The 25,186-nt window shown below is 49.4% G+C and overlaps 10 protein-coding genes across 10 annotated transcripts; 6 read left to right on the top strand and 4 right to left on the bottom strand.

The window, feature by feature from the left end:
* Positions 1–130: 130 nt before the first annotated feature.
* UCRPA7_4929 (putative aspartyl-trna synthetase protein) lies at positions 131–751 on the top strand (the record flags this gene model as incomplete). Its single annotated transcript, XM_007917480.1, has 1 exon — positions 131–751. One exon carries the CDS (start codon positions 131–133, stop codon positions 749–751), a length of 621 nt encoding a protein of 206 aa, XP_007915671.1.
* A 336-nt stretch (positions 752–1,087) lies between these two features.
* On the top strand, positions 1,088–2,642 carry UCRPA7_4928 (putative aspartyl-trna synthetase protein; the record flags this gene model as incomplete). The annotated part of the gene is made up of 3 exons (XM_007917479.1): positions 1,088–1,353; positions 1,430–1,434; positions 1,555–2,642. The coding sequence occupies 3 exons, from the start codon at positions 1,088–1,090 to the stop codon at positions 2,640–2,642; spliced, it is 1,359 nt and encodes a 452-aa protein (XP_007915670.1).
* Positions 2,643–3,088: 446 nt separating this feature from the next.
* On the bottom strand, positions 3,089–3,916 carry UCRPA7_4927 (putative ribonucleotide reductase inhibitor protein; the record flags this gene model as incomplete). The annotated part of the gene is made up of 1 exon (XM_007917478.1): positions 3,089–3,916. One exon carries the CDS (start codon positions 3,914–3,916, stop codon positions 3,089–3,091), a length of 828 nt encoding a protein of 275 aa, XP_007915669.1.
* A 1,812-nt stretch (positions 3,917–5,728) lies between these two features.
* On the bottom strand, positions 5,729–6,100 carry UCRPA7_4926 (putative 40s ribosomal protein s28 protein; the record flags this gene model as incomplete). The annotated part of the gene is made up of 3 exons (XM_007917477.1): positions 5,729–5,790; positions 5,854–5,937; positions 6,040–6,100. 3 exons carry the CDS (start codon positions 6,098–6,100, stop codon positions 5,729–5,731), a joined length of 207 nt encoding a protein of 68 aa, XP_007915668.1.
* A 914-nt stretch (positions 6,101–7,014) lies between these two features.
* Positions 7,015–7,840, bottom strand: UCRPA7_4925 (putative phosducin family protein; the record flags this gene model as incomplete). Its single annotated transcript, XM_007917476.1, has 2 exons — positions 7,015–7,723; positions 7,776–7,840. The coding sequence occupies 2 exons, from the start codon at positions 7,838–7,840 to the stop codon at positions 7,015–7,017; spliced, it is 774 nt and encodes a 257-aa protein (XP_007915667.1).
* Positions 7,841–8,357: 517 nt separating this feature from the next.
* Positions 8,358–9,367, top strand: UCRPA7_4924 (putative 40s ribosomal protein s27 protein; the record flags this gene model as incomplete). Its single annotated transcript, XM_007917475.1, has 3 exons — positions 8,358–8,360; positions 9,067–9,129; positions 9,185–9,367. The coding sequence occupies 3 exons, from the start codon at positions 8,358–8,360 to the stop codon at positions 9,365–9,367; spliced, it is 249 nt and encodes an 82-aa protein (XP_007915666.1).
* Positions 9,368–10,068: 701 nt separating this feature from the next.
* Positions 10,069–12,365, bottom strand: UCRPA7_4923 (putative allantoate permease protein; the record flags this gene model as incomplete). The annotated part of the gene is made up of 7 exons (XM_007917474.1): positions 10,069–10,080; positions 10,142–10,374; positions 10,428–10,554; positions 10,786–11,037; positions 11,232–11,524; positions 12,101–12,219; positions 12,322–12,365. The coding sequence occupies 7 exons, from the start codon at positions 12,363–12,365 to the stop codon at positions 10,069–10,071; spliced, it is 1,080 nt and encodes a 359-aa protein (XP_007915665.1).
* Positions 12,366–15,473: 3,108 nt separating this feature from the next.
* On the top strand, positions 15,474–16,643 carry UCRPA7_4922 (putative allantoin transport protein; the record flags this gene model as incomplete). The annotated part of the gene is made up of 2 exons (XM_007917473.1): positions 15,474–16,194; positions 16,246–16,643. 2 exons carry the CDS (start codon positions 15,474–15,476, stop codon positions 16,641–16,643), a joined length of 1,119 nt encoding a protein of 372 aa, XP_007915664.1.
* Positions 16,644–20,929: 4,286 nt separating this feature from the next.
* On the top strand, positions 20,930–21,786 carry UCRPA7_4921 (putative alcohol dehydrogenase domain protein; the record flags this gene model as incomplete). Its single annotated transcript, XM_007917472.1, has 3 exons — positions 20,930–21,479; positions 21,537–21,632; positions 21,692–21,786. The coding sequence occupies 3 exons, from the start codon at positions 20,930–20,932 to the stop codon at positions 21,784–21,786; spliced, it is 741 nt and encodes a 246-aa protein (XP_007915663.1).
* Positions 21,787–22,492: 706 nt separating this feature from the next.
* On the top strand, positions 22,493–23,602 carry UCRPA7_4920 (putative peptidase s15 protein; the record flags this gene model as incomplete). The annotated part of the gene is made up of 2 exons (XM_007917471.1): positions 22,493–22,732; positions 22,856–23,602. The coding sequence occupies 2 exons, from the start codon at positions 22,493–22,495 to the stop codon at positions 23,600–23,602; spliced, it is 987 nt and encodes a 328-aa protein (XP_007915662.1).
* Positions 23,603–25,186: the final 1,584 nt, after the last annotated feature.

The following is a 25,186-nucleotide window of genomic DNA, read 5'->3' as shown; positions in this document are numbered from 1 at the left end:
CGCCTAGACATATGACCGAGGTGAGTGACGTTGTTTCCTAGTCTGAAATCAGAAGTATTGACTATTGGAACAGTTCATCGGTCTTGATCTGGAAATGGAAATCGAGGATCACTACCATGAGGTTCTCCACATGCTTGAAGGAGTCCTTCTCTATATTTTCCGTGGCCTGGAGGAGCGCTGCAAGGATGAGATTGCCCTCGTCAGGACTGTCTATCCATCCGAACCTTTCGCGCTTCCGGAGGCCGGCAAGGAGGTGCGCATGACCTTTGCGGAGGGGCAGAAGCTGCTGCGAGAGGAGGGACCCGAAGAGTACCGCAATGTGTCCGATGACGAGGATATGAGCACGGCACAGGAGAAGGCACTTGGTGCTCTGATCCGCAAGAAGTTCGGCACCGACTTCTACGTCCTTGACAAATTCCCCTCTGACGCGAGACCATTCTACGCCAAGGAGGACCCTGAGAACCCGAACGTGACCAACGCGTACGATTTCTTTATGCGTGGCCAGGAGATCTTATCCGGTGGCCAACGTATCAACATGCCAACTGAGCTAGAGGCCAGGATGAGGAAGAAGGGGGTCGATCCCAACGCTCAGGGGCTGAAGCAGTATGTTGATGTTTTCAGGCAGGGAGGTTGCCCGCCTCACGGTGGCGGCGGTATCGGTCTTGACCGTGTCGTCGCCTTCTTCTTGAACTTGCCGAACGTGCAGCTGGCATCATACTACCCCAGAACACCCAACAGGCTTACTCCTTAATGGGTTGGTCGAAGGCTATGTTTAGATCAGTGTTTATGTTCACATTCTCTGATAGATCGAATGAATCAAATGAGGTAAATTTACTTGTGAAAATTTATATTGGATATGATTAGCTCTGTCTATGGACCTGTTGATAAATTAAGATGCTTTTCTTGTAAAACTCCTATCAAATTCCCCCTGTCTTGCCTTAGTAGACTTAAGTAGCGCACGGACCAGTTCATTGCCAGCCGGAAGGAATGATCTGTATTTCGTGCTATAATTTTCTAGGCAGAGACGCCAACTTTAGCTTGCCCAACACCACAGCCGTGTGTTTCGACAACCACTTTTGGGTCATGTATGATCATGACTTCAAAGCGGAATCTTGACGATGCGGCTGGCTCAGACCAAGAGGATCCATCAGCATTCCCTTCGACTAAGCGACAGCGCAACCAGCGCAGCCAGCCAACCTCAAACAACAAGTCAAGGTCGCAGCAGCCGGCAACCGACCTCACATACGGCCAGAGATGCGTTTTCCCAGGAATAGGTGACTCGCTCATCCACAGTGACGATGACATCGACTATGAGGATGAGCAGGACGCCTTGGCGTACCTCCAGTCTGTTCGGTAAGCATTACCCCCATTCCACTGCCTTCCACAATCACAAATTTTTGCTAAAACGCGCCGCTTCCTCTCTGAACAGAATGTGTAAGTACTGATATGGTGAGTATCATAGACAACAAGCTAGCGGGATCCCACACCTCCTCGTTGCACCGAAAGCTGGCCCGCAGCTCCCTCCAAGCTCTGGATTAAACTACGATGGATCAGCTCCATTAATGGACAGGAGTATCTACGACAGTGGCAGAGGCGACTCGAGGGGCTACTACTACGATGGTGCCTACACGGCCGCGCCCGATTCAGAAGAAGCCTCAGACGACGATGACTATGAAACAGGCGAACCGCCCGAGAACGGAGCCTCCGCTTACTCAGACTCACCCGCGCACATTCAGAAGGCCTACTCCGCCTCCCTCGTCGCGCAGTTCACATCCCTCCGCTCCGCGCTACACCAGGATCCGCCTCCCGAGGCGCTGGCCGCCCTACCGCGCGACCACGGCTTCGAGGTCGGCCGCTTCGGGTCCGGGTCCAAGACGTTCAAGATCTGGGAGATCCGCCTGCGACACACAGACCCGCTGCCGGCGCAGGTCGCCGCCATGGATAAGCCGAGCGTGCTAAAGCTGCTGCGCATCATTCTCGGCGGCAAGTTCCTGCGCCGGGGATGCGAATTGCGTGAACGCACGAGTCGCTGGCTCTGGGCACTGCTGGCGCGCCTACCGGACCGCGGCGAGATGGATTTCATGGAGGTGGGCTATGTGCGCGAGTTGGGCAAGCGGGCTGTTCTTCTACTAGCGACACTTGAGGAGATGGCTGCGCTGAGAAGGGAGGTCGAGCTAGAAGAGGGCCAGCAAGAAGAGGAGGACGATGACTTGGAAGAGGGAGTATACATCGATGAGGACGGCACTCCGCAAGACGAGATTGAAGACACTGGCGATTTTGCGCCTCGTTTGCCCCCTTCTAATGGGCAGGATCCTATAATCGAAGTCGCCGACAAGGGCATTGCAGAGGACGAAGAGATGGAGGATGGAGAGGTGCCCGACGAAGGTGAAGTAAGCGCTACAGATTTGGAAGCTGATATCGCGGCTGCAAAGGCACGCCTCCTCGGAGATATCGAGCAGATCGATAGCCCAGAAGTTGAAACCGGGCCATCCAGAAAAGGTGAGGATGACGAGGAGGCGTTCGATGAGACGAGGGCTCGCATCAACATGCGGGCGACGTTGAACATGATACTGACAGTCGCCGGTGAGTTCTATGGTCAGCGAGACCTGCTCGAATTCCGGGCCCCTTTCAATGGGCTGTAGGCCAGAATGATACCCCCTTTTACAATGACTAGCATAGACGGGACATGGGAAGGTAGTTTAACCTGGGCGTGCGTTTCCGTAATTGGACACATTCTTGCTTGAGGCTTTCTGAGATATTACTACTTGTGCCTGCCAGCTCCGAATATCCTGCAACATTGTGAGAATCCTATGTGACCCTCGCCCCTCCTTCCTTGGTATCGTCCTCCAAGACTGTCCTCAACCCGAGGTATGTCCTTTGCCCCTAAGCTTCAAGTTTACATGCCCTGGTGATGTACAACCGATCTTCCACCTGATCTTAGTGGATAGCCACTCCTCAAACGCCGTGCTTGATGCTGTTACAATGTAAAAAATTCAAATGCAGTCGAGGCTGTCAACACCACGCAGCCCATCCAAAGAAACAATCCAGGAATAACACAATCTGAAATAAGTAGACGCATGTACAATGCTCATGCTTCACTCATATCCATATCTCCTCCCCATACTTGGTAGTCGAGAAATTCGGCGTCGTCGAAGTCATCCAGCGCCATGTTCTCCTGCCCTAGGCTCGCAAGAGGCACCGCTCCGGTACCAGCAACAGCTCCGCCGTTCTTACGCCCGGATCGCCGTCGCGGCATGGCCATCACGCGTGCATTCTCCCAACCCACCGGCGCGAGGCTTCGTGGACTAACCTCGCCATCTAACCAGTCGTTGCGGAACACCTGGAGCCGGTCCGACACAGCAGGCATGTCGCTGGCATCGTCCTCGGCGAAAACACGTTTCCGGTTCGTCGCAGACGGGCCACTCGTAGCCATGGCCATTGGCCCGGGGAGCGATGCATTGCTCTCTACTGACTCCTGGCTGCTCGTGAGCGAGGGGAGGTCATCCATGGCCGGCGTGGTGAAGACATTGTCCGGCAGCGGGGGCAGGTCAAAGGCCGGCTGGCTCGCGAGGCCGCCGACCTTGTTGATGCCGCAGAAGGGCAGAAGTTCTCTCCTCGTCTCTAGCCGCGCAGCAGGAACAGCAGGGACCGGCCGGTTGGTGACATCGGAGTCGGCCCAGAGCGAGAAGCCGCTGAAGTCGGTGCCGGTTTTGTAGCCCTCGGGCACAGACTTGCGGATTCGCATGCCAACACTTAGAAGGTTTGACTGGACATTGGCAGGGAGAGCGGGAGCTCTGATAGTGGGATATGACGATGACGTTGAGGCCGGGCCCTGGTTGAAGAAGGAGGTGATCTGCCTCTGTGCAGGGTCGCTGGCCGCGCCCGCAAATTGACGCTTGGCTCGAGGTCCGGACATGCTGCTATTACAGTGATTGTACAGTAGGTGAAAGACAGTAATAAAATCGAAGCTCTGGTCCGAGTTGGAAATCTTATCGGGAGTGGACAGTGTGCTGTGCTCGGTTATGCAAAGGATCGCTGTGCATAGATGTCTTGTAGATAGAAGGCTGACGATGCCGTCCGGGGTCACAGACGGCAGGAAAGAATTGGAAAAATCAAAGTCGCAGAGAGTGGGGATTGGTCTGAGTCGGCAGAGCCGGAAAAAGATGGGCGAGATGCCAATATTGAAAAGGCCGCGTGTTGAGGATGTCTTGCGTCAGAGCATGGCAGGTTGTGGAAGCAGAGAGCATCAAGGAATGGGCATGATCAGAGGAGGAGGCTGGGGGTCCTTGATTGATTTGGCTCCAGATTGATTGGGCTGAGACAAGCAGGAAAAAAGGTGGTGGGGTTGCACAACGCGCGCCTACTAAAAGCACTCGCGTTTTTTGGCGTTGCGTGTTTGAGTGGTGCCTTTTATTCCCGTTGTTCTCGGCTTTCTTCAATATTACTTTGACAGACCAGCCTTACTAAGACAAAGTGACTGGTCATAGACTTCCTGACCTTGTGACAGTCAAAAGCAACATGACTGCATAGTCCACAGAGAGCATTGAAATCCTGTCAAAAGCACGGCATTCAAAGTCATATTTGGCGAGCAGGCCTTGCTGCCTCCTTTCACAGCCGCTCTCAGGAACTTCAACACATTCTCCAGCTTCCTAGATATACAAGTGTCGCTAATATAATGTAACTGATCGAGCGTATACTCCAACAGACCTGGTTCTTATAGATTTGCTTGACATGACACAATATTGATCGAGAGGCGTGTCTCAAATGGCAGCATACCATGCATATGCTGAATAGAAGGGGTCATGTCATACCATGGTAGCTCCTTGGGCTGTCTGTAGTCATTCGCTCTCGGAAGTGTTGTTTCATTCTAACGATAATGCAGAGTATATGATATGATGCCGAAAAGCACCATTTTATATCGTATTATAGATAACCCACCTCGACAACAAGTAATGCTCAGGCGATTGTAATGCATAATCTGGTCCATTAATTTGTTTTTTTGTTTTCATGATCGGAGTGATGGTTGTCGTCTTGAAGCTGTTTAGGTAGGACCGCCTAGGCGAGAAAGGGAAGTGATCTCAACGGAGCTATTGCATAACCTGTAATTTTGAGATGCAAAAAATCTGCAACGGTGACCTTCGGTCGTGAGGGAGTGTGCTGGCTTCACATTGCAAAAGAAGTGCCCAGAGCATTAACTCAATTAGAGGAGCGCCTCATGCAAATCAGCATCAGTTTGCGGTGGTCCTTCGCAGGTACTGGACTGTGAAGGCAGACACAGAATCTATCGGAAGAGACCTGTTTGTCAATGCATATGTTTTTGATGGCAGGGGAACTGAGCACTAATTCAGGCAGGGATTTGGGGTTTGAGTAATGCCCCTAGGTCACGACCCGGTCACCTCATGTCAGTTTCCTCGTGAGAAAAAACAGCGACATGACATATAGTCGAGCTCCTTAGAGATATCCCATTCACCCATGCAAGTGTAGCACATATCGGCTGTTCTGAGCAAGCGAGCCATGTTGGTCTTTCGGAGGTATCGTAGTCAGCGGGAACAAGTTTTGTAAATTGTTCAGAGTGCGCAATGCATATTCCGGGACTCCTCTAACAAATCAAGGTCCGTCCGAATGGTTGCCGTCGTAGGGCAGAATCTTCCCATGCTCTGTCCCGAAGAACCGATCCGCATTCCATCATGCCAAATCCCATTTTCATTTCCCCTTCGTTCTTCACACCTTATCTCAGACGTCTAGCCTCACGCTCAGACTCGAGCAGGCACAGAATGTCGTCCTCACGAACTGTGAACCACTTGTTAGCATTTCCGAACCCTTCCTCGTAGCTATTTCATTATAGATTCGTACCTGGGCCCTTGACGTTTCGGATGATCGATCGGGTCTGGTCGTCCATGAACTCGACGCGAACCTGGGTGACACCACCACGAGAGCCTACTCCCAATTAGCCATCTGTCTTGTTGCTGCCAATAAAGTGCACCCCCAGAATCATCGTCCAGCGAGGTCTCGAGTGGGGGGAAGAGGAAGAACTCGTACCGGTACGGCCAAGGACACGGGTGACCTTGACGAGCTTGACGGGAGCCTTGGAAGAATCCATCTTGACTGTATGGTTCTCTGATTGTCTTTGCGACTGATCGAGGAGAGGATACGGTATGTGGTCGGTGAGGCGCGGGGAGGCGGTCGTCAAGATGCCGTTTTGGTGGTTGAACTTTTTCGCGATCTCTCAGGGTTTTTCGTTGTGGAAACCCTCTGCACCACCACAGCGGAAAAACTTCTCGGATTAACTCCACCACTTAGCATGGTACATAGTAACATTCACTACGCCCCCACTCTTTTGTCCTCTTCCTTACAGCTTCTCTCAGTGTTTTCCATCCTTGATTCATAGCTTTTCAATTTCTCTAATGAATATGTTATTTGCACCAAGGCTATTGCAATTTAGCAGCATCACATAGTATGGTTCAAGAACATGAAAAATTCAAGTGTTTGTCTCACCCACCTTCACCCTTTCTAGGTGGCCATCCATAGGCCTTCTAATCACAGTCTGAATCTACAAGCACCACTTGACTCTGGAGTTATGTTATTGGAGACAACGAGGTCACACTTATCGAGATGGCAATCTCTACAAAGTTCGATCCAGAAAGTAGTGTCCCTTATACATCCCTATCTATGATGGACATAGTTCAAACTTCGTGAAACTATTCTATCCGGGTCTACCATTGAGAACCTCCATGACTTGTCGTAGAGAGTCAAAGATATGGCTCTAGAAGGGTCGCCTGGAATTTGGGCTTCGGTGCGCAGCTGACCCCGTGCTCTTGACACCCATGCCGGCAATATCGGTTGTAGCGATGCCTTGAATCGGCTACGCCAGGAACTGCAGAACAGAATCCCCTCCGAATCATCAAGTTATTAAAGGCTGGTGACCAAATCTCAACCAGCCTCGCTGGACCGGAGCCGTCGGTTCTGCTTGCGCCAAGTTTTGTATCTCCGCATACTTACCAATTGTTGAATCGATCAGTCCCAGTCATCGTCATCGTCGTCTTTGTTAGACTTTACACTGCTCTTGATGCCTTTGCTCATAGCCCGTTCCTCTTCGGCATCCTCGGCTGCCCTTCGCCTCTTGAGAACCCTCATGTCTGTGTCGGGGACCGCCCCAACTTCCACTAAGATCTTGTCCAAGTCAAGCATGCTCATACGTACGCCTCCAACCGTGACCAGTGTGACCACTTGCTTGACAATATCCCCATTCTTATAGACCAGGATCGTCGGGCAATTGCGCTCTGGGTAGCCCTCGATAGCCTGATCTGCCCTCATTTCACAGAACTTGATGTCCCCGTACTCCTTTGCAGCTTGTTTCCAAAGTTGTGACAGAACTCGCGATTCAACGTTTGTGCCAGACGGCGATGTTAGGTTGACGAACACTGGACCATTGTTGGAAGCCTCAGTAACCTCTCTCGAGTAGTCCGGCTTCGACAGTGGGTAGACATCGCCGTGTATAGACTTCTTTGTTAATGCGTTCAGCTCCCTCATCCGCTTCTGGCGATATTGCTCCAGAAAGTCCTCGTCCTCGTCATCCTCTAATTCGTCAAGCTCATCAAGGTCCTTGCCCTCGAGCCTGTTCTCGTGTGCTAATCTTCGGCCTTCGAGAATCGCCTCTTCGATCATAGGAGTTGGGCTGGGTGGTTTCTCGGGGATGACACCATGTTTCCTCAGGATTTCGTTCCTGGGTTACGGATCAGCGTGTTGGTCAGGCATTCCGCGACAGTTTCACATACCATTCTGTATCAGCATTGGGGTCATCAATAGGAACAGCTATACGCTGATCTGTAGGAGCTGCCATCTTTGTTGTAATTGCTTAATATGAAGCGACTGCTTGAACAAAGTCAGAAAGCTGAAGGGCTCTAAGGGTGCATGTCCTGCGTTAAGCAGGTGCCTGAAGCTGACGCAGTATGCTTCCCATAGTGATTCAACCCCACTAAGAGCTTCTGCATGTAAGTACCTGTAGGTCGACCCTGGAGCTGGTGGGGGTGAGTGCTTCTCTCTAGGAGTGGGGCACCCGGTGCTAGATTATCCGAATTTTTTCTCCAGAGCGCCACCCCCCAATCGAGGCAGGTCGATTCTTATCACGTGCTCGCTGTTGCCTCTACGGCGAAATTATTAGGGTTGCGACTGCCCTAAACGCCAGTCGTCTCTGGCTAAGGCGAACTTTTTCTCCTCCTTTGCGAGACCTCCGTCCCTCCCACCTCAAGCATCGACCACGAGCCTTCAACCACCCTTGACGTCCGCAGATCTTGTCAATCTTCCTCTCATCGACATCATCTCGAGCATCCAGAGAATTTCTCAATCAATCAGTCAAGATGGTAAGCCGATTCTGACATTTTACTGTTGTTCCGTGCGAGTGGATTCCGCCGAAGAAAGTCTCGACAATGTGCCTAGACGACGAGGTTGCCAGATTCAAACCTCGACTCGAAGACCGATAAACTCACCGGGATTTCAAACACCACACATGTGATCGCCGCCATTGTGCTTATGGATGGGTATTTGATGAGTGTGGGGTGGCTTTGTCGACCATGGTCGGTGCACGAGCAACGATGAGATGGGAAGGCGGTCAAGACAGCCGCTGCTGTTCGCCGCTCCTTCTCAACTACATCTGCAGTGCTATCGACCATTTCAATGACGGTGTAGGCTTTGGATCGAAGATTGCCTCAACTGGATTAGTCCCGGCTATCTTGATGGTCGTTCATCGGCGCTTCAAGACGAGAATTTTTCTAGACAGTCTTCAGCGCTGCCTTGGATAGAATCCATACAACCGTTCTCAGACAAATGAGAAACAAGCCGGCAAAATGGGCATGAGGTCACTTGGACGGCTCGTATTGAAGCTAGCACGGGATTGTCCTGCATGCATCTGTGTACATTTGGCAAGCGCAGTCAGTGCTACAGTACGAGTTCAGAGACGACCCGAGGACGCACTGGCACCTCTCAACGACTTTCTTTGGCGGATTTACCGGGCTATTCTAGGAAACTCGAATGGGTTATATTCCAGATATGCTAACATGATTTGTCTAGGTTCTCGCCGTTGATCTGCTGAACCCCAGCCCTGCTGCTGAGGCCAAGAAGCACAAGCTCAAGGTATGTTGTTCAACCTACAATGTCTTCGCTAGCACGACCACTAACGCTCGCATAGACCCTTGTGCCCGCTCCCCGATCATTCTTCATGGACGTCAAGTGCCCCGGCTGCTTCACCATCACCACTGTCTTCTCCCACGCCCAGACTGTCGTCATCTGCCAAGGATGCACCACTGTTCTCTGCCAGCCGACTGGTGGTAAGGCAAGACTGACTGAGGGCTGCTCTTTCCGAAGGAAGTAGACGATTCGCGTCGACTTCCTTTCCTAGCGGCTGTTCTCATGACGTTTGGATGGGTATATCTCGGATATCTGCAAGGCATTACGATATGGGCGGATAGACAAATCGTTCTTGACCAACCTCATTGCGGATAGAAGATGGATTACCTAAAAAATCACCTCACAAAAAGGGGCGTTTGGGGTCCGGATATCTTGCATCAACGACTTTCCTTTTTTCACGCAGCTTCTTCGTCCTTAGTGTACCAAATGGATCTCGTACAGGCAGGTAATACTGCATGGGTGGATAGCCGGAAATGGCATTTTCACATGAGCATCTAGATGGCTTGTTTGTCTGGCAGGCAGCTAGATGTGAGGACGTGGACAGCTAGTTGATGATCGCTACATACCCGAGTGCAGTGTGGTTGATGAGTGGAGGGACACTGCTTTCGCGATTACAATAAAATGCGTTCACCGACAAAGTATGATAGCCGTGCCTTGTGTCTGTGATATGATGGTCTATGTTACTCCCAATTCCCGTCAAACGGATAACCCCGTCTGGGTCTGGTCTCTTTGCCCCCGTCTCCTGCATTCCATGACGCAATGGCAGTATCCCAATATCCTAATATCCCTAGAGCTTTATTTCCGTCGCCTGCGTCTATGTCCTGCAACCCACCACAGACTAAACCATTAAGACGCTTTAATCCCAGTGGGAAGCACCATTCTGCTCTACCATCGGTACTATTACATCTTAGGTTAGCATATGGATTGCCAATGCAACGTTTGATAGATATGGACTCACCCTAAACTCCAAGTTCTCCTTGTCTGTCAAGTCGAAGAACTCGCTATTCTCTCTATGTTCTACCCCTTCCATGAGCTTGTCTCGCCTTTTGTTCTCCCACACGTAGTACGCCATCAGGATGCCTGTCACACAGCAAGCAAAGGTCGTCGTTACAACAATCGTGATCTTGGCTGGAAGGTAATCTGGCTTGTCCGCGTCACGGAAGGTCAACGGCCCAATGATATTACCAAGACCTTACATTGATGTCAGTATTGATCGTGACCGGGGAAAGGGAGGGGCATCTCACAAAAAGACATGAGGAGAATAGCATTCATCGTGACTTTCTTCGTGTGACCCGCAAAATTGGCTCCTGCATACGAGTATAATATGGGTAAAGAAGAGCCGATACAGTTGGTGAGGTAGTTGCCTGTCAGCTTAGCCGCTTTGTTATCTCCTGGTGCGAAGGCCAAGAGGCACCCTCCAAGCACACCTCCTATGAGACAAAACATGATCACGAAAGGCCCGCGCTGATTGAAGTGCCCTGCAAGCCATGTCGAGCTAATGACCGAGATACAAGCCACAACACCAGATGGTATCGACAACAGAGCCGTCTCCTTGGAGGTATACCCGAAACCCTTGATAATTGTCGCCTGAAAGGAACTTACTGCACCATTAGGGACATTCGAGGAGATGGTGATGAGACTGATCAACCATGTCTGAGGATCTTTGAAGCATTCCCAGACTTGATACGCCTTGAAGTGCTTATTCTCGACGCCGGTCTTGTTTTCGCGTAGACGTTCGATGGCCCATATCTTCTCATCGTGCGTGAGACTAGACTTCATAGGGTTGTCCGGCATGATCAGAATCACAAGAACGCCGACGACGATGGTAATGAGGCCAAAGACTAGAAACATAATCTGCCACGATGTGAAAGTCTTGCTTGTGTAGTGTTGAAATCCGAAGGATGACAGCGCCCCGATGATGCTTCCTGTTCCAGTCCCAACATACCAAAGCCCCATACGAGGAGGTTGTTCCTTTTGTTTATACCACTTTCATGATGTCAATATCGGAGTCATTCGTACAGGTCTTTGGCAGACTATTCGGCACTCACCATTGTCGTGAGAAGGATCAGCGCTGGCGCTACGGCAGACTCGAAGCAGCCAAGGAGCACTCGCAAGGAGACAAGGGCTGCCCAGTTCTTGGCGGCTGCCGTGAGAGCTACCATGAGGCCCCAGAGTGCCACATTCGCTCCGAGATATTTTGCTGTAGGCAGGCGTTGCATAAGATAGCCCGTAGGGAACTCGAAGGCTAGATATGTCACGTAGAAGACGAGAGCCAGCTGCGAGAATTGGTTGCCCGTGATACCAGTATCATCTTGAAGTCCCATGACATTGGCGTAGTTTACTGGATCAAGTCAGATATAACACAAGGATGAACTTCTGCTTGACGCCTACTTAATGTTTTGTCCAAGTATTGCAGGTTATAACACATCCACATCAGTGGCACAATCCGCCAGTCGATTTTGCGAACTAATTTCTTCTCATCGATCTCAGACATGATTGTCGTATCCTCATGATTCAGATAATCAAGCGCCGCGTCCACGTCGTGGGATTTTAAGGCTTGCTTTTCTGTATCCATATTGATATTCTTCTCCTCCGAGCTAGAAGGCTCATTAATCATTTCAGAAGACATTTCGCTAATAGTTAGACACAATAGTTATCAATCTTTCCTGTTTCAAATAATTGCGAGACACAAGATATCAACCTGATGAACAGCGGTCCCAGAAGGAAGGATCACATTCTGCTCATCTCGCCAGAGGGAACCAGATCTAATTGTACTATCCATACCGCTGGGACACCCACAATGCAATTGTGCAGTGATCGACATCGACCTTATCAGTACGGATCATTTCACGCCTACACTCAATCACTGCGACGAATAATGGACGACAGAACCAAAAACGGTATGCAGCCAGCCCACTTGCGGCAGGGGCCGATAGGAAGTCGACTGCCGACAAGTGGACGACGTCACCAAGCCATTGGTTACTCTGGAACTTGATGAGGAGCTGCCGCTTCTGGTTCAAGGGTGTTTCGATGGACCTGTGAGGGGCAGCAGTGGAGCATTGATATCTCGGAGATATCAAAATGTGGTCGCTTTGATAAGGTGATAGGCTACTATTTATGACAAAAGCTTTCACGGACCTTAAGACAATGAGCTTAGCATGTGATCTCTGCTCTGGAAACATGCCCAGTTAGACTATTGGCCAAGGAAAGAGAATGTTATTTGAGGTCAAGTTTCACCACGCATTTTGTACCAGAGAGCGCCAACAGCAGGTAATCTGTTCAACGTTGCACCATCCCAATTTGAACACAATCCACTGCTCTCAGACACTGTGTCTTGCGTATGTTGGATATATATCATTCTCAAAGACAAGGCTGTTGAGTCGGGAAGAGCTATCCTACGAGATTTAGATGCACAGATCAAACCTAGCCCTTAAGCATACTACGCAACTTGCGCAAGACGCTGTCTTTCCTGAAAGAACTCGCCAACATTTGGTGCACCTGTCGTGAATATCAGCTATAGGAAAAAGGTAGGAGAGCGTAGGAGCAGGTGCGATATTACCATCTTTCTCCACGATGATACCGCCTGGCTTGACAGGATTCATGGTCTGGATCGACAACTTTAGTATTTATACAGTAAAGACAATTCCAGTCGTCGAAACTCACTATGTCATGACTTGGCGTGCTGAAGTACGCTATGGTTTTCCTATTCCTTGGTAGTTCAGTTGTTGCGTTTTTGGGAAATATTACGCGATGGATATTGGCCTTGCAAAGACCATCCGTCATGCCTTCTAGTGTCAATCCAACGTTGACCTAGTCAAGTAAGTATATCGCTATCTCCACATGCATGCAGAAAGACGCACCAGAACGGTGTTAGGGATAATTGGTGCAGAGATCCACGTCCCTGAATCCAAGTCGACTTTGCCTTGTATGAGCTGAATACCCTTCTGCTTCTTTGTGGCTTCTAGAGGCAAGTATATCTGAAGGCCTGGTTGGCCGTTCTTTTCTTGAAACAACAGTGTCACATCGCCCCACTTGTCTATCCAGATTAGGGCGTTTTTCACTATAGAGAAAGTATTGGAGTTGTGAAACTCACGTCTGTTTATTTCGTTAGTCAAGAACAATCAAGACTTGATTAATTTTGCATTGTACGTACCTTTATGACTCCCAGCTCGGATATCGTCGCCGGCTGGCGGTTTATCTAATGCTGGATAATTCAGGAGTGCTAAACCATTAGAGCCTGCATCTTTGTGGGTTGATCGGAAGAAGTCTTTAGGCAGCTAGGTATTATGCACGATGTCAGTCGGTTCGAGTACAATATAGACATTGAATTAATTTGAACGCACGTCAAATGCCTGTGAGAGTATGTCAAGGACCCTTAGAGAAGCCTCAAAGCACTTATTGTCAAACTCAACGATCTCTTGTCTATATTGCTGGATTGAAGTCGGTAGAGCTTGATTTGTCTCGGTCTGCCCAGCAGCAGACTTATATCTTCCCCACACGAAACTCTCCTTGAGATCTGTCTTAGATGAAGCTCGCTCATCGAGAGATCCTTTCATGCCGAAGTACCCGTTTCCCGAGGCATCTTTCAGCGAGCCGGCTCGCTCTTCAGTTGGAACCGAGTGAATGAGTGCGGACAACTCAAACGCTCGATCGATATCATTTTGCGTAATGCCAGTGCCGTCGAGGTCTAAATGAATAAAGCCGATGGTCGATAGAGCATGTAAGACTTCTTCCGGAGTGGACTTAACGAGAGAGATGAGAGGGACCTCGGGTGCTGTTGTGTTGCCGACTGCCATCATCACTTTTGCAAATCAGATCGAGGTATTGCTATTCCTGATAATCTTCGCAATGAATGCACTTGGACAAGACAATCCTCTTTTTTGACAAACACTCAGAGATTCTTGCCACTTACAAGTATCTCATCATATGAGGCTCTGTCATTGGCTTCGATGCAATTGCAGGGTCAAGAGTAGATTCCGATAGTGGATAGCGTCTAGTCTAGCAGGCACTGATAAACCCCTCGGCCGAGCTGTCGTTATCTCTAAAGAAGCGTATCCCAAACAACTACTCCACGCTTTTGGCTCTTAGCGCGAATGTCAAGTGCAATACGTACTCTAGGGTGCATAAAAACCCAGCCTTCTGGGCGGATAGTGCAATGCATTCGCTCGGGAGACTTTCAAGTGTGTGGTCTATTCACCTTTCTAGAATAGACCCCCAGACTGAACGCTCCATGTAGTCTAGCCTCAGCCCGATAGGCATGCCGTTGACACGATAACGTAGATTGTCTATCTCGGCTCAAGATACGGTGTATCTAATCTAATTGGTATCATTGGACGCTCGCTCAGTTCCGAAGATGCATTTGACTATTTTAAAGTTACTGTTATTCCCAAGAGCCCGGGATTGTCAACACTACCCTGCTTTGCCGCGAATTTGTTACCAAGAGCTCGTGCATTCGGCGAATACTTTTCTCTTCTCAAGAACTCTCCGTCGTCTTCGGTCTTGTTGTCCAATACGTATACTTTCTCACCACTGAATCATCACCATGATCGGCAAGCGCAATGTGCGCGAGGCCGGCCGCAAGGCCAAGCTTGCTCTGACAACCAAAGAGGGTTTCAAGAACGCCATTGAGGTGCAGACTTCCGACTTTGCGCCTTCCAGCCATGGATTCATTTGGTCAAATGCCCATATGGATCCAAGCCCTCCTTCTGAGCGAACTTGGTCCTGGGTGCATTACTTTTCCGTTTGGTATTCTTACAATTTCACATCTGGAGCTTGGGCTGCCGCATCGTCTCTTCTCGCTTTGAACGTGAACTGGTGGCAAGCAATTCTGGCTTGTGTTGTCGGTTCCTTGATCAGCGGACTTGCAGTGGCACTGAACTCTCGTCAATCAGCAAAATATCATATTGGATTTCCAACACTTCAACGTGTCTCTTTCGGTAAAAAAATGATTGCTCCTTTTCTCTTATTCTTGAGAAGTTGGCTGATTAGTTGTGATAGGAATGTATGGGTCTTTATTCCCCGTCTTCACAAGAGCAGTGGTATCAGTGCTTTGGATCGGTGTGACTGTATATCAAAGTTCCCTGTTTCTTGATGTCGCCTTCAGGTATGGTCTTGACCCTGATCATTCATTAACGAGTCTTAACATCGAGTCTAGATGCGTCTTTGGTGATGCTTGGTACAAAATGCCGAACACCTTTCCCGCAAGCACCACCATCACAACACGAAAATTCGTCGCCTGCTTCATCGTATGGATCGGATCCTATCCGGCAATGTTTCTCAAAGTCCACAAAATGCGACACTTCTGGACGCTCAAGGCACTGATCATTCCTCCGATCACGATTGGGTTCTTCATATATTGTATGGTAGTTGGACACAAGGGTGCTGTGTCTTACGCAGCTACTCCAAACCCAGTGACCGGGTCCAAATTAGGCTGGGCTTTCGTGTACAGCGTGCAAGCTATTATTGGTAGCTTTTCTCCCTTGATTGCTTCCAACCCCGATATTGCCAGGTATGCCGTCAAACCCAGCGCCACCGGTTGGCCCCAATTCCTTACGATCACATTTTTCAAGACGCTGGTTTGTGTTATTGGCATCTTCGGTACCAATGCAATTGCATACAAGTATGGAAAGACATACTGGAATCTGTGGGACATATGCGACGTGGTCCTCACCAACAACTGGAGCGGTGGTGTGCGTTTCGCCATCTTTCTATTTGCAATCTTGATGGCTGCCTCTGAGCAAATCAAGAATCTGTCTGCCAACATGATTTCTTTCGGAGCCGACACGGCCTGCTTGATGCCGAAATACATCAACATCAACCGAGGAATGGTTTTGGGCTTGACAATTGGCTTTGTTATTCAACCTTGGCACATTCTTGCAACTGCAAAGGCCTACCTTACCTTCCTCACCGGTTATAGTCTATTTTTGGGAGCCATCCCAGCTATTGCTGTCTCTGACTACGTCCTGCGAAAAGGCAATGTTGATGTACTGTCACTCTATACTTCTAACAAGGGTATGTTTTGAATTGCATCGCTTCGTCTTAATGTTGCTAATCAGAATTCAGACTATTGGTACTTTAAGGGATGGAATTGGAAAGCATATGCTGCATATATCATGGCCATCTGGCCAGTTTGTCCTGGATTTGCATACCAGTTCAACAAGACCTCGTCAACTTCTCAAGGCTGGATTCATCTGTATCAGCTGGGTTGGCTGTTTGCTGTCTTTATGGGAGCCTTCATCTATATTGTTCTCTCATATGTGTTCAAGGATCCTGCTATGTTCGAGGCTAATAGGTTCCCATTTGAGTCTTATGCAGTGAACCAGCAAGAGCTGTTGGATAAGGAACCTGGCAAGGACACTGTTTTGGAGGGATCTCCGGCAAGGGAATCTGATTCCGAGCATGGTCGAGATCTCTTAGAGAAGAACTCGGAGAAGCCTATCGACGTTGTTACAGCTGTCTAGACGTCAATATATTCCTTCCAGTTCGTATCAGATGACTTCTGAAATGAGTATGCGGAAATTCTGTTCTCAACACTGCAGGGTGTGTAAAATAATACTCTGCTTTTGGTCCACTTCTTAGGATTGCATCATGGTGATTAATTGTGCCATTATGCAAAATGGAAGCGCGTCTGGGATGCTTGATAGCATACGAACACGATTGATGAATCTGAAAAAGCTGTAGCCGCCTTATTTAGAACTACTTATACGACGTATCTGTTACTAACGCTGAAAGCAGATGAAGCTAAGATAGATGTTTTGCCAAGTAAGTCAGCTGTGGATGAAGTCTTGCGGTTCTTCGTCTAACATCTATTGTCTACTATTAGAAGCAATTATTCCCTAGTGTTTTCTGGCGGAATATGCCGAGCCAACGCGTGACGACACAATGAGGAAGGGCAAGCTTATCGCGACCATTTTGTTGTTTCGTTTTCTCAATACAAAGGCGTTGATTGTGATCAGAAATTCGGCCGAGTGAATTCAGCCCCACGTCCGCTTCGGCCGAGATATTTAGTAGGACTAATAGTTAAATCACCCACGGAACAAACTCGGGGTTGACTCGACATGGAATTCAATACACTACTACAGCCGCATGGGATATGGTGGCTTTGGTAACATACACGCAGTTGGGCTGACACTTAATCTCTCCGAAGTCACTGAGTCCTTGTTCTGCCTCCAGATACATATCGACGTCAAGGACATTTTAAACCCTTTAGCACAATGGGCCTCTTGCCTGAGGAAGCCCAGGCCATGACTGGCTATCCTAGGCGAGAAGAGAACGCCTGCTCGGTGTGCTCCGGCCAGCATGAGAAACTGGTGGCCGGCTTGAAGTTGTCTTGGCTCGGAGATCTCCGCTATCACTAAGGCTCATTGCTTATTTAATACAGAGCGATGTAAACCAACAGTAGACAGGAAGTAACAAGCGTGTCTTCTCAAACTTTCGTCAAACCTTGATCTCTGATACTCCACCGATTAGCTCGGGTTGGTAGTTTGTAATCATTCAGTCCAGCGATCCTTGAACATGTTACAAAATACGTTAAAGTTAAACATTTTCAGCCGCTATGCTTTCGTGAGCCCATAACCATATCGAAGCCATATCTTTGCCTATATTATAGCTTTTCTGGAGGGTTTCGAGAAGCTCTGATGTCGTAATTTGGAGGTTAGGGATGTTTCTTCAATCCGATCACGGAGAGCCCATGGGTCAGGGGTCTCCAGGGGACCGTGCACCGACCCGTGTGGGGCGGGCCAGCACGAGGAGTGTGGGGACTGCAGGCGCGAACCAGACTTGTTTACTCCAACGGCAGCAAGCGCGTCTCTTCACTCACCACTTACACTGAGACATCGCTACGTATTACGCCAGGTCATTGAATATCAAGGATCACATATCGTTACTTCACTTCACGAATAAATATTCTATTTTCAAGATTCATACAAGTCTTTTATTACCATCAGGTCGCCACAAGCGCGGTCTTCCAGGAAGCAAATTCAGAATCCAACAGCTTGTCGCGTGACCCTCTCAATGGCCGACGAACAGGAGCCGACGCTTCCGCGGCTTCCCGCTGTCTCATGGGATGCAAAGTCGCAAACTTTCAGCAAACGGAAGCGTGCAAACGTGGACAGTCGGCCGCCGTTGACATCAACATCTAGCGATCCGGCTTTCTTCTCCAGTGACGATGATCCATCTCTAGATAATTATACCCATTCGCGCCGGAAGAAGCGGTATGCTGGGTCGTGGTATCATCAGCATCCTACAGGCTCAGAATTGACCGTCGGCGAGGGCTCGCAACCTGCCGTGAAGGCGAAGAGGACATTCGAGCGCCAGTTCGATAGTGGTGTGTGGATGGATAGCGATGGCACTGAATATGAAGATTCAATTATGGATGAGATAGAGCTCCCTACTCACTCAAGGCTCCCACAGCTGATGAGCACTCCACGCGCTCAAAGAACCGCTGCAATATCTGCTGCGGAGATGACAGCACAGCAAAAGATTCGAGACTGTATCGAAGATGGCGACGAGAACGTTGATTTGTCGTAAGTAACTTTGAAACCCCAGACTCGCCAGAAATTAACAAGCCATAGTACCCTCAATCTTGAATATCTCAGTAACACGACAGTTGAGCGATTGTCGCAGTTCTCGTGTATTCCGACCGTGGAAAAGGGCGTCCCCTTCGTACAAAAGGATCCCGCCTTGAAGTTATACTTATTTGGCAACCGCCTTCAGCATGTCCCAGGAGCGATCTTCAATCTAGAGTTTCTTACTGTGTTAAGTCTACGCGGGAATGGGCTCAGGGAACTCCCGCCGGCCATCTCAAAACTGAAGAACTTAACGCAATTGAACGTTGCGCAGAACGCTCTCCGGTCACTCCCGGCTGAATTGCTTGAGCTCATTGCATCGTCTGACAAGCTCGATACTTTGGCGCTGTTTCCAAATCCGTTCTACCGTCCACAAGAGCCAGTCGTCGTATCGGCTGACGACACCTCAAATGAAGCTTCGCCGAATGAAGATGTCTCAACAGGCTCGAAGAAGGAGACCCTGGCTTGGTTGGAGTTTCATGGTCATTTAAGAGGCGATATCTTAGCTCGGTCGCCTGTTCAATTCTCAGATACTACAGGGAAGATATATTCTTCCTTTGCGCTTAACCCGAGGTCCGAAAAGCTGGCAACCGAAGGCCTCCTGCAAGACGCCGAGCTGCCCTCGACGACACAGTTCCGGTCCAAATTCGCAACCTCATCAGCAGCGGAAGAGCATTCCAGAGTTCCCTCACTGCTCGAGGTCTCATTACAAGCCTGCTATCGCGCTCCACAGGTCAACGAGCTTCCGCACCTTCTTCCGCAAAACTCGCCGCCACACCTGTCCAAGCTTTTGCAGAAGGCGCACTTACTGCGCGAGACGGGTGGCTTGAGATGTTCTGTTTGCAAACGGCGTCTGGTCCAGCCTCGGGCAGAGTGGATTGAATGGTGGGAGCTTAAGCACCCAGCTACGTCGACCATGGGAGACCAAGTTGTCTTCGTGCCAATGAACCAGAACGAGGAGGAACGGGCTGTGCCGTTCATTAGGCGAGGTTGTTCTTGGAAATGTTTGCCTCAGAGGGTTTTAGAAGTAACGATGTCGGACGAGGAAATGGCCAACTAAATAATCGTGATACAATAATTGGCGGCCGACTTCAGAGACTGAATTTGTCAAAGGATCAGTGCCGCATAAATTCTACCGGACATCTGAACCTATGCAGTGTCCTCCTGGTGACATCTCACGACATTTATCCTGGGTGTGCCTGTTAAAGGCCGTTTGAGAAGGTGATGTTAGCGTAATTACCAATAGTGACGTTGATGGGTCCAGAAAGGGCATACTTTACGATTCCTTGATCCGAATGAATCACTGTTCAGTGCACGCACAAGCCATCTTGAGGACTCTCGAGAATGGGAAATATTTTTGCCTGTTCGGATTGGCGGGTATATAATATGCGGCATGTTACTTAAAATTTCAATACGGAAGCGTCGAATTGTACATCAAGTAGATTATGATCAAACATGTCGTCTTTGAAGGTAGACACATCTCTGGCATTTGGATGTCATGCACAAGAGGCAAGTCGCCGAGGACCTGGATTGTGTCCTCCACATACCCCACAATAAGCCGGCCAATGAGATGTTATACCGGCGCCACGGCGACCCCAGATATCACACCACCATCACACGTCAGTGCAGGTCGTCTGAGCAGCAGCCCCTCAAACATCTCCAAACTCTCAGGTCATGCATGCTCTGACTATGCGGGGTCTGGACGGAGCACTCTGGACTATAAGGGCCATCCGGCTTCCAGTGCAACTGCATTCACTTCTTCTCATGTCAAGGTACCCATGATGAATTCTCTGCGCATTGCTAGCATACACTCTGCGAAGAACATATCACGCAGTGTAATCAGAAATAACGGCCTGAAGTCACAGAATCTCTTTTACTCCACAATGAAAGCCCTCGTCTATAAGGGTGTTGGGCAGGTTGAGCTGCAAGAAAGGCCCAAGCCCCAGATCACGGCACCCTCGGATGCCATAATAAAACTCACCAAGACAACAATTTGCGGAACGGATCTACACATTCGCAAGGGCGATGTAGCTACTTGTGCACCAGGCACAATATTGGGTCACGAGGGTGTCGGTGTTGTTGAGGAAGCAGGAGGTTCGGTGACGGCATTTAAGAAGGGAGACCGCGTCCTCATATCATGCATTTGTTCCTGTGCTGCTTGCGAATACTGCCGCAAGGGAATGTACTCACATTGTACGTCCGGCGGTTGGATTCTTGGCAATACCATTGATGGAACACAAGCAGAATATGTGCGCATTCCGCACGCCAATTCCAGTCTCTACACTATTCCCGAGGGAGTGGATGAGGCTGCAATGGTCATGCTCAGTGACATCTTCCCTACCGGGTACGAATGCGGTGTTCTCAATGGCAAGGTCGAGCCTGGTTCAACAGTGGCTATTGTTGGAGCAGGACCGATCGGATTGGCAGCCCTCATTACGGCTCAGATGTACTCCCCTGCCAAGATCATCATGGTCGATAAAGACACCAATAGGCTCAACGTGTCTACAGCCATGGGGGCGGCTCACACAGTTGACCCAGACAACGCTGTCGAGCAGATCAAAGCTTTAACGGATGGGAAAGGATGTGATACAGTTATTGAGGCTGTGGGAATTCCTGCAAGCTTCGATTTATGTCAGAAACTCCTCGCTCCGGGCGGCACATTAGCGAATGTTGGTGTCCACGGCACGAAGGTAGACCTACACCTTGAAGATCTGTGGGCACACAACATCTGTGAGTCTATCATCATGCGTATAATCCTCCTCATCAGAAACTGACGAATGACATTAGCAATCACGACAAGGCTGGTTGATACCGTGACTACGCCAATGCTTATGAAGTTGGTGCAATCCGGAAAACTGGATCCGACTAAGCTTATAACACATAGTAAGTCCTACTCAGACTGAAGATCCTGACTTCGGCAACACGACTAATTCTGCAATTAGAATTCAAATTTAGCGAAATGGAGAAAGCGTACGAGACGTTCGGGGCTGCTGCGCAACACGATGCATTGAAGGTGGTTGTCGAAATGGAGAACTGAGGGTGTACTAGTCCATGGGAAGGCGTTGTGCGATTCTTTTGTTGAATATCTGGGTTATAATATATGTAAACTAATCTGTCAACTGAAATAAGGACGTTTGTCTCCCGTTCAGTCAACCGCGAAGGCATCTTTCGAGGTCTCGACCCGCACCCACATATATCTAGGTCAGGAGAATCATGCACTAGAGCAAACACCCGAAGCCAACGGTGAATCTGGAGCGCTTGCAACGGACAGCTCGCCAGATTTGAAGGTAACGTTGGGGCTCAAAGCTATATGAGTGGTGCCGTTAAGGATTTTAGCGGCATAAGCTGGGCATTCGCCCCCAGGGCTGGACGGCGCGTTATGCACCAATAGCAGGCGATCCACCTGATTATCATCAGATCATGTCATTGCCTTTTCTCCATGACACCACAAATGCCAATTTTGCCAATGCGGGGAATATCAGTTCACACACGCATACTGGGCCTTTGAGGAGAATCTGGACTATACCCGAAGTTCCTCTTGTCCGGATGGACTGAAGGATTTAAGATGGACTGGAGTGTATATGAGGGCTGGACTCTCGGGCTAGAAGGATGGTCGCTCTCTCGCTTTGAAGAACTTAGCAACATCAACCCGATCTAACAGAATCCAACGACATCAATCCGACGATTTTCGGCTCTGAGAGACTTGTACAAGGCTTGGCATAGAGAACACAACCCCTGCTGCCATGCCCGCCACCGCGATACAGATCCCGACTTCGGACGGCCGTGTGCTTGCCGGCACGCTGTACACTCCCAGTCTGGCACCAGCTCCGTATGGCAATGAACACAAGCTTCCTGCTCTCGTTCTTGCCCCCACTTTCACTGCCATCCAAGGCATGGGCCTCCAGAACTGGGCGAGCCACTTCACCCATCACTTGTGGATGGCTGTTGTCACTTTCGATGCACGTGGGTTTGGTGCCTCTCAGGTCAGTCTCCGTGATCTCGCCGAGATGTTCATGATCTTCCCCGGATATTCTCCCCCATACGCTACCCGCTCCCACCCCTGAATTTCCGTATTAGTAGAGAGACTAACAATCCACCCCTTTTAGGGTCCGGGGTTCGTAACTCACGAAGCGCTACCAACAGCACAAGTCGCCGATATCCAAGACGCAATAACCTACGCAGCAGCACATCCGCTTATCGACCCCAGCAAGATTGCTCTCTGGGGATCTGGGTTGTCAGGTGGCCACGTGCTGCACGTTGCAGCCATCGACAAACGAATCCGCGCCGTCATCTCACAGGCACCACTCGTCAATGGCTGGGAGACGATCAGCCGTCGTGTGAGATATGATCATCTACCGGACCTCGAGGTTCGTTTTGCAGCAGACCGTCTGAACCGTTGTACGGCCGTGCTCGGCGGCGCAGATGCCACTGCCCTCCCCAGCCCGGCTATGGTACCTGTGGTCACGGACCCGGCTGGTCCCGCCAAGGATGAACTCTGCGCGCTTCCAGGAGCAGACAGCTTCGCCCACTTCGGCCGTTTTGTTAACCCAATTACCGCAGAAGGTACGGCGGTGTGGGCCAACGAGGTCACGCTGCGGTCACTCGAGGCGATCCGAGGGTATATGCCGGCGACACTTGTAGATAAAATCAGCCCAACACCATTGCTTATGGTATTGGCACGGGAAGATCGTGTATGTCCAGCTGACCTGGCGCTAGCCACCTATGAGAAGGCCCTCCAGCCGAAGGAAGTGCGTTTCGTCGCGGGTGGCCACTATAGCGTGTACGGCGGCGAGCAATTAGAGGGAAATGTTGAAGGGCAGATCGCCTGGCTGAGGACGGTGTTTGGTCTATGAAAAGGGAATCCAAGTGAACTGATTACCATGCATAGTGGACATTGAATCATGCTTATGAGCTGGTAGTGACTGCTATCAATATCGCACATATGAAATATGGCCTGAATGATTAGCTAAATTGAGTTTATGGTTTAACCTTGTCCCTATCAATCCTGTCCAGATCTTTTGAAAGTCTTCAAATGCCAGATACATTACTGATCAATATAGCCGCGCCATTGTTTATTCTACGCCAGTTGTGCCGCAAACGAAAATTAAGACCAGGACAAAATACTAGCCATCTCCTCCGAATGAGCCTTATCACCCAGGTCCTACTCGCTCCAGTATTCGTTATCTTCAGGAACATCATCAAATCCTGATTCTGAGTCGCACGTCGGAAAAGCCACCGCTCCACACTCTAATAGAAGTGTCTCTATGTTCTCGCGCGCATTTTCCTCCAACGTATACTGGCTTCTCGCATATTCTGTGTAGCTGCATTCACAGTACTGGACAATGTGAAGTGGGCTCTGCCCATGAAGGTTGTTCAACTGTTCCAAGGGCGATTCCTCTTCAAACTTGAAGCCATTTCCTCCAATACCATCAATATCGGCACCTGCTTCGATCAAAGTTTCCACACCATGCAGGTCCCAGCATGACACAGCTACTTGAAGAGGAGTTACAAAGGCTCCTTCTGGACCATTTGCACTTGCTCCTAAACTCAACAATTTTTCAAGGGGACACGACCATCTGGGATCTTCATACCGGTGGCCAGTAATATACAGCAGTAATAGCGTCGAGAGATCAAAGTGCCTTACTCCGTATGCTGAAATTAAGTCTAAAATGCATTGGAAAACATGTGGCTGCTGTCGTGACCACGGTGCAACGATCTCAGGTATCGACCCTTTATATTTGTAAGATTCAATCTCCAAACTAAATGGATTCTCGTCTAATTTTTCCATCTCTATTCTCTGCTGCAGCAGGCTTAGCACTGAATGTTCTTTTGCGAATGCGAGCGCTAGACTTGTTGTACCGGAACAGTCTGATGCAAGAAGAAAATTCAGGAAAACAGCGACTTTTGGATCTGATATATGCATCCATTCAATTGTCCAGAAATGATAATGAGGATGGAGTCCGATTTCATCGCTGTGATCCAAGATATCGTGATTCCATGCTATAGTGATCCAATCAGCGAAATCAGAATAAGCTGGTCTCTGAGGGTTGATGAGCATTCCACTAAGCTCTATTGAAGTCACATCGGATGAAATGGCTTCAGACCAAATGGTAAGCTGTAGCATCGAGGAAAGCATACAATAGAGCTTGAACTTTCCATCCAAGTGAGAGATAAAATGCTCCACTTCATTGCATTCAACGTGACTAGGAAGTTCGCCTGGCTGGAAAGCCAATGCTTGGTGCAGTGCAATCTGTGCGAATTCTTTGTGTATCCTCTCTGGCCAAAGCGCGAAAAATCCAACTTTCCGATGAATGATTCTGGACGATTTCAGATACTCTTCAACCGTATAATGTGCAAAAGAAACCGTGCTTCTCTTATAAGTCTTTTTATATGCGACGGATTCTTGATCAATTATAATTAGGCAGCCACAGCGCTCG

Source organism: Phaeoacremonium minimum (genome assembly GCF_000392275.1).
Source record: "Phaeoacremonium minimum UCRPA7 unplaced genomic scaffold PA7_03_scaffold_371, whole genome shotgun sequence".
NCBI classification, from domain to species: Eukaryota; Fungi; Ascomycota; class Sordariomycetes; order Togniniales; family Togniniaceae; genus Phaeoacremonium; species Phaeoacremonium minimum.
Note: the sequence above shows the minus strand (reverse complement) of the source record. Positions and strands in the feature narration are given on the sequence as shown.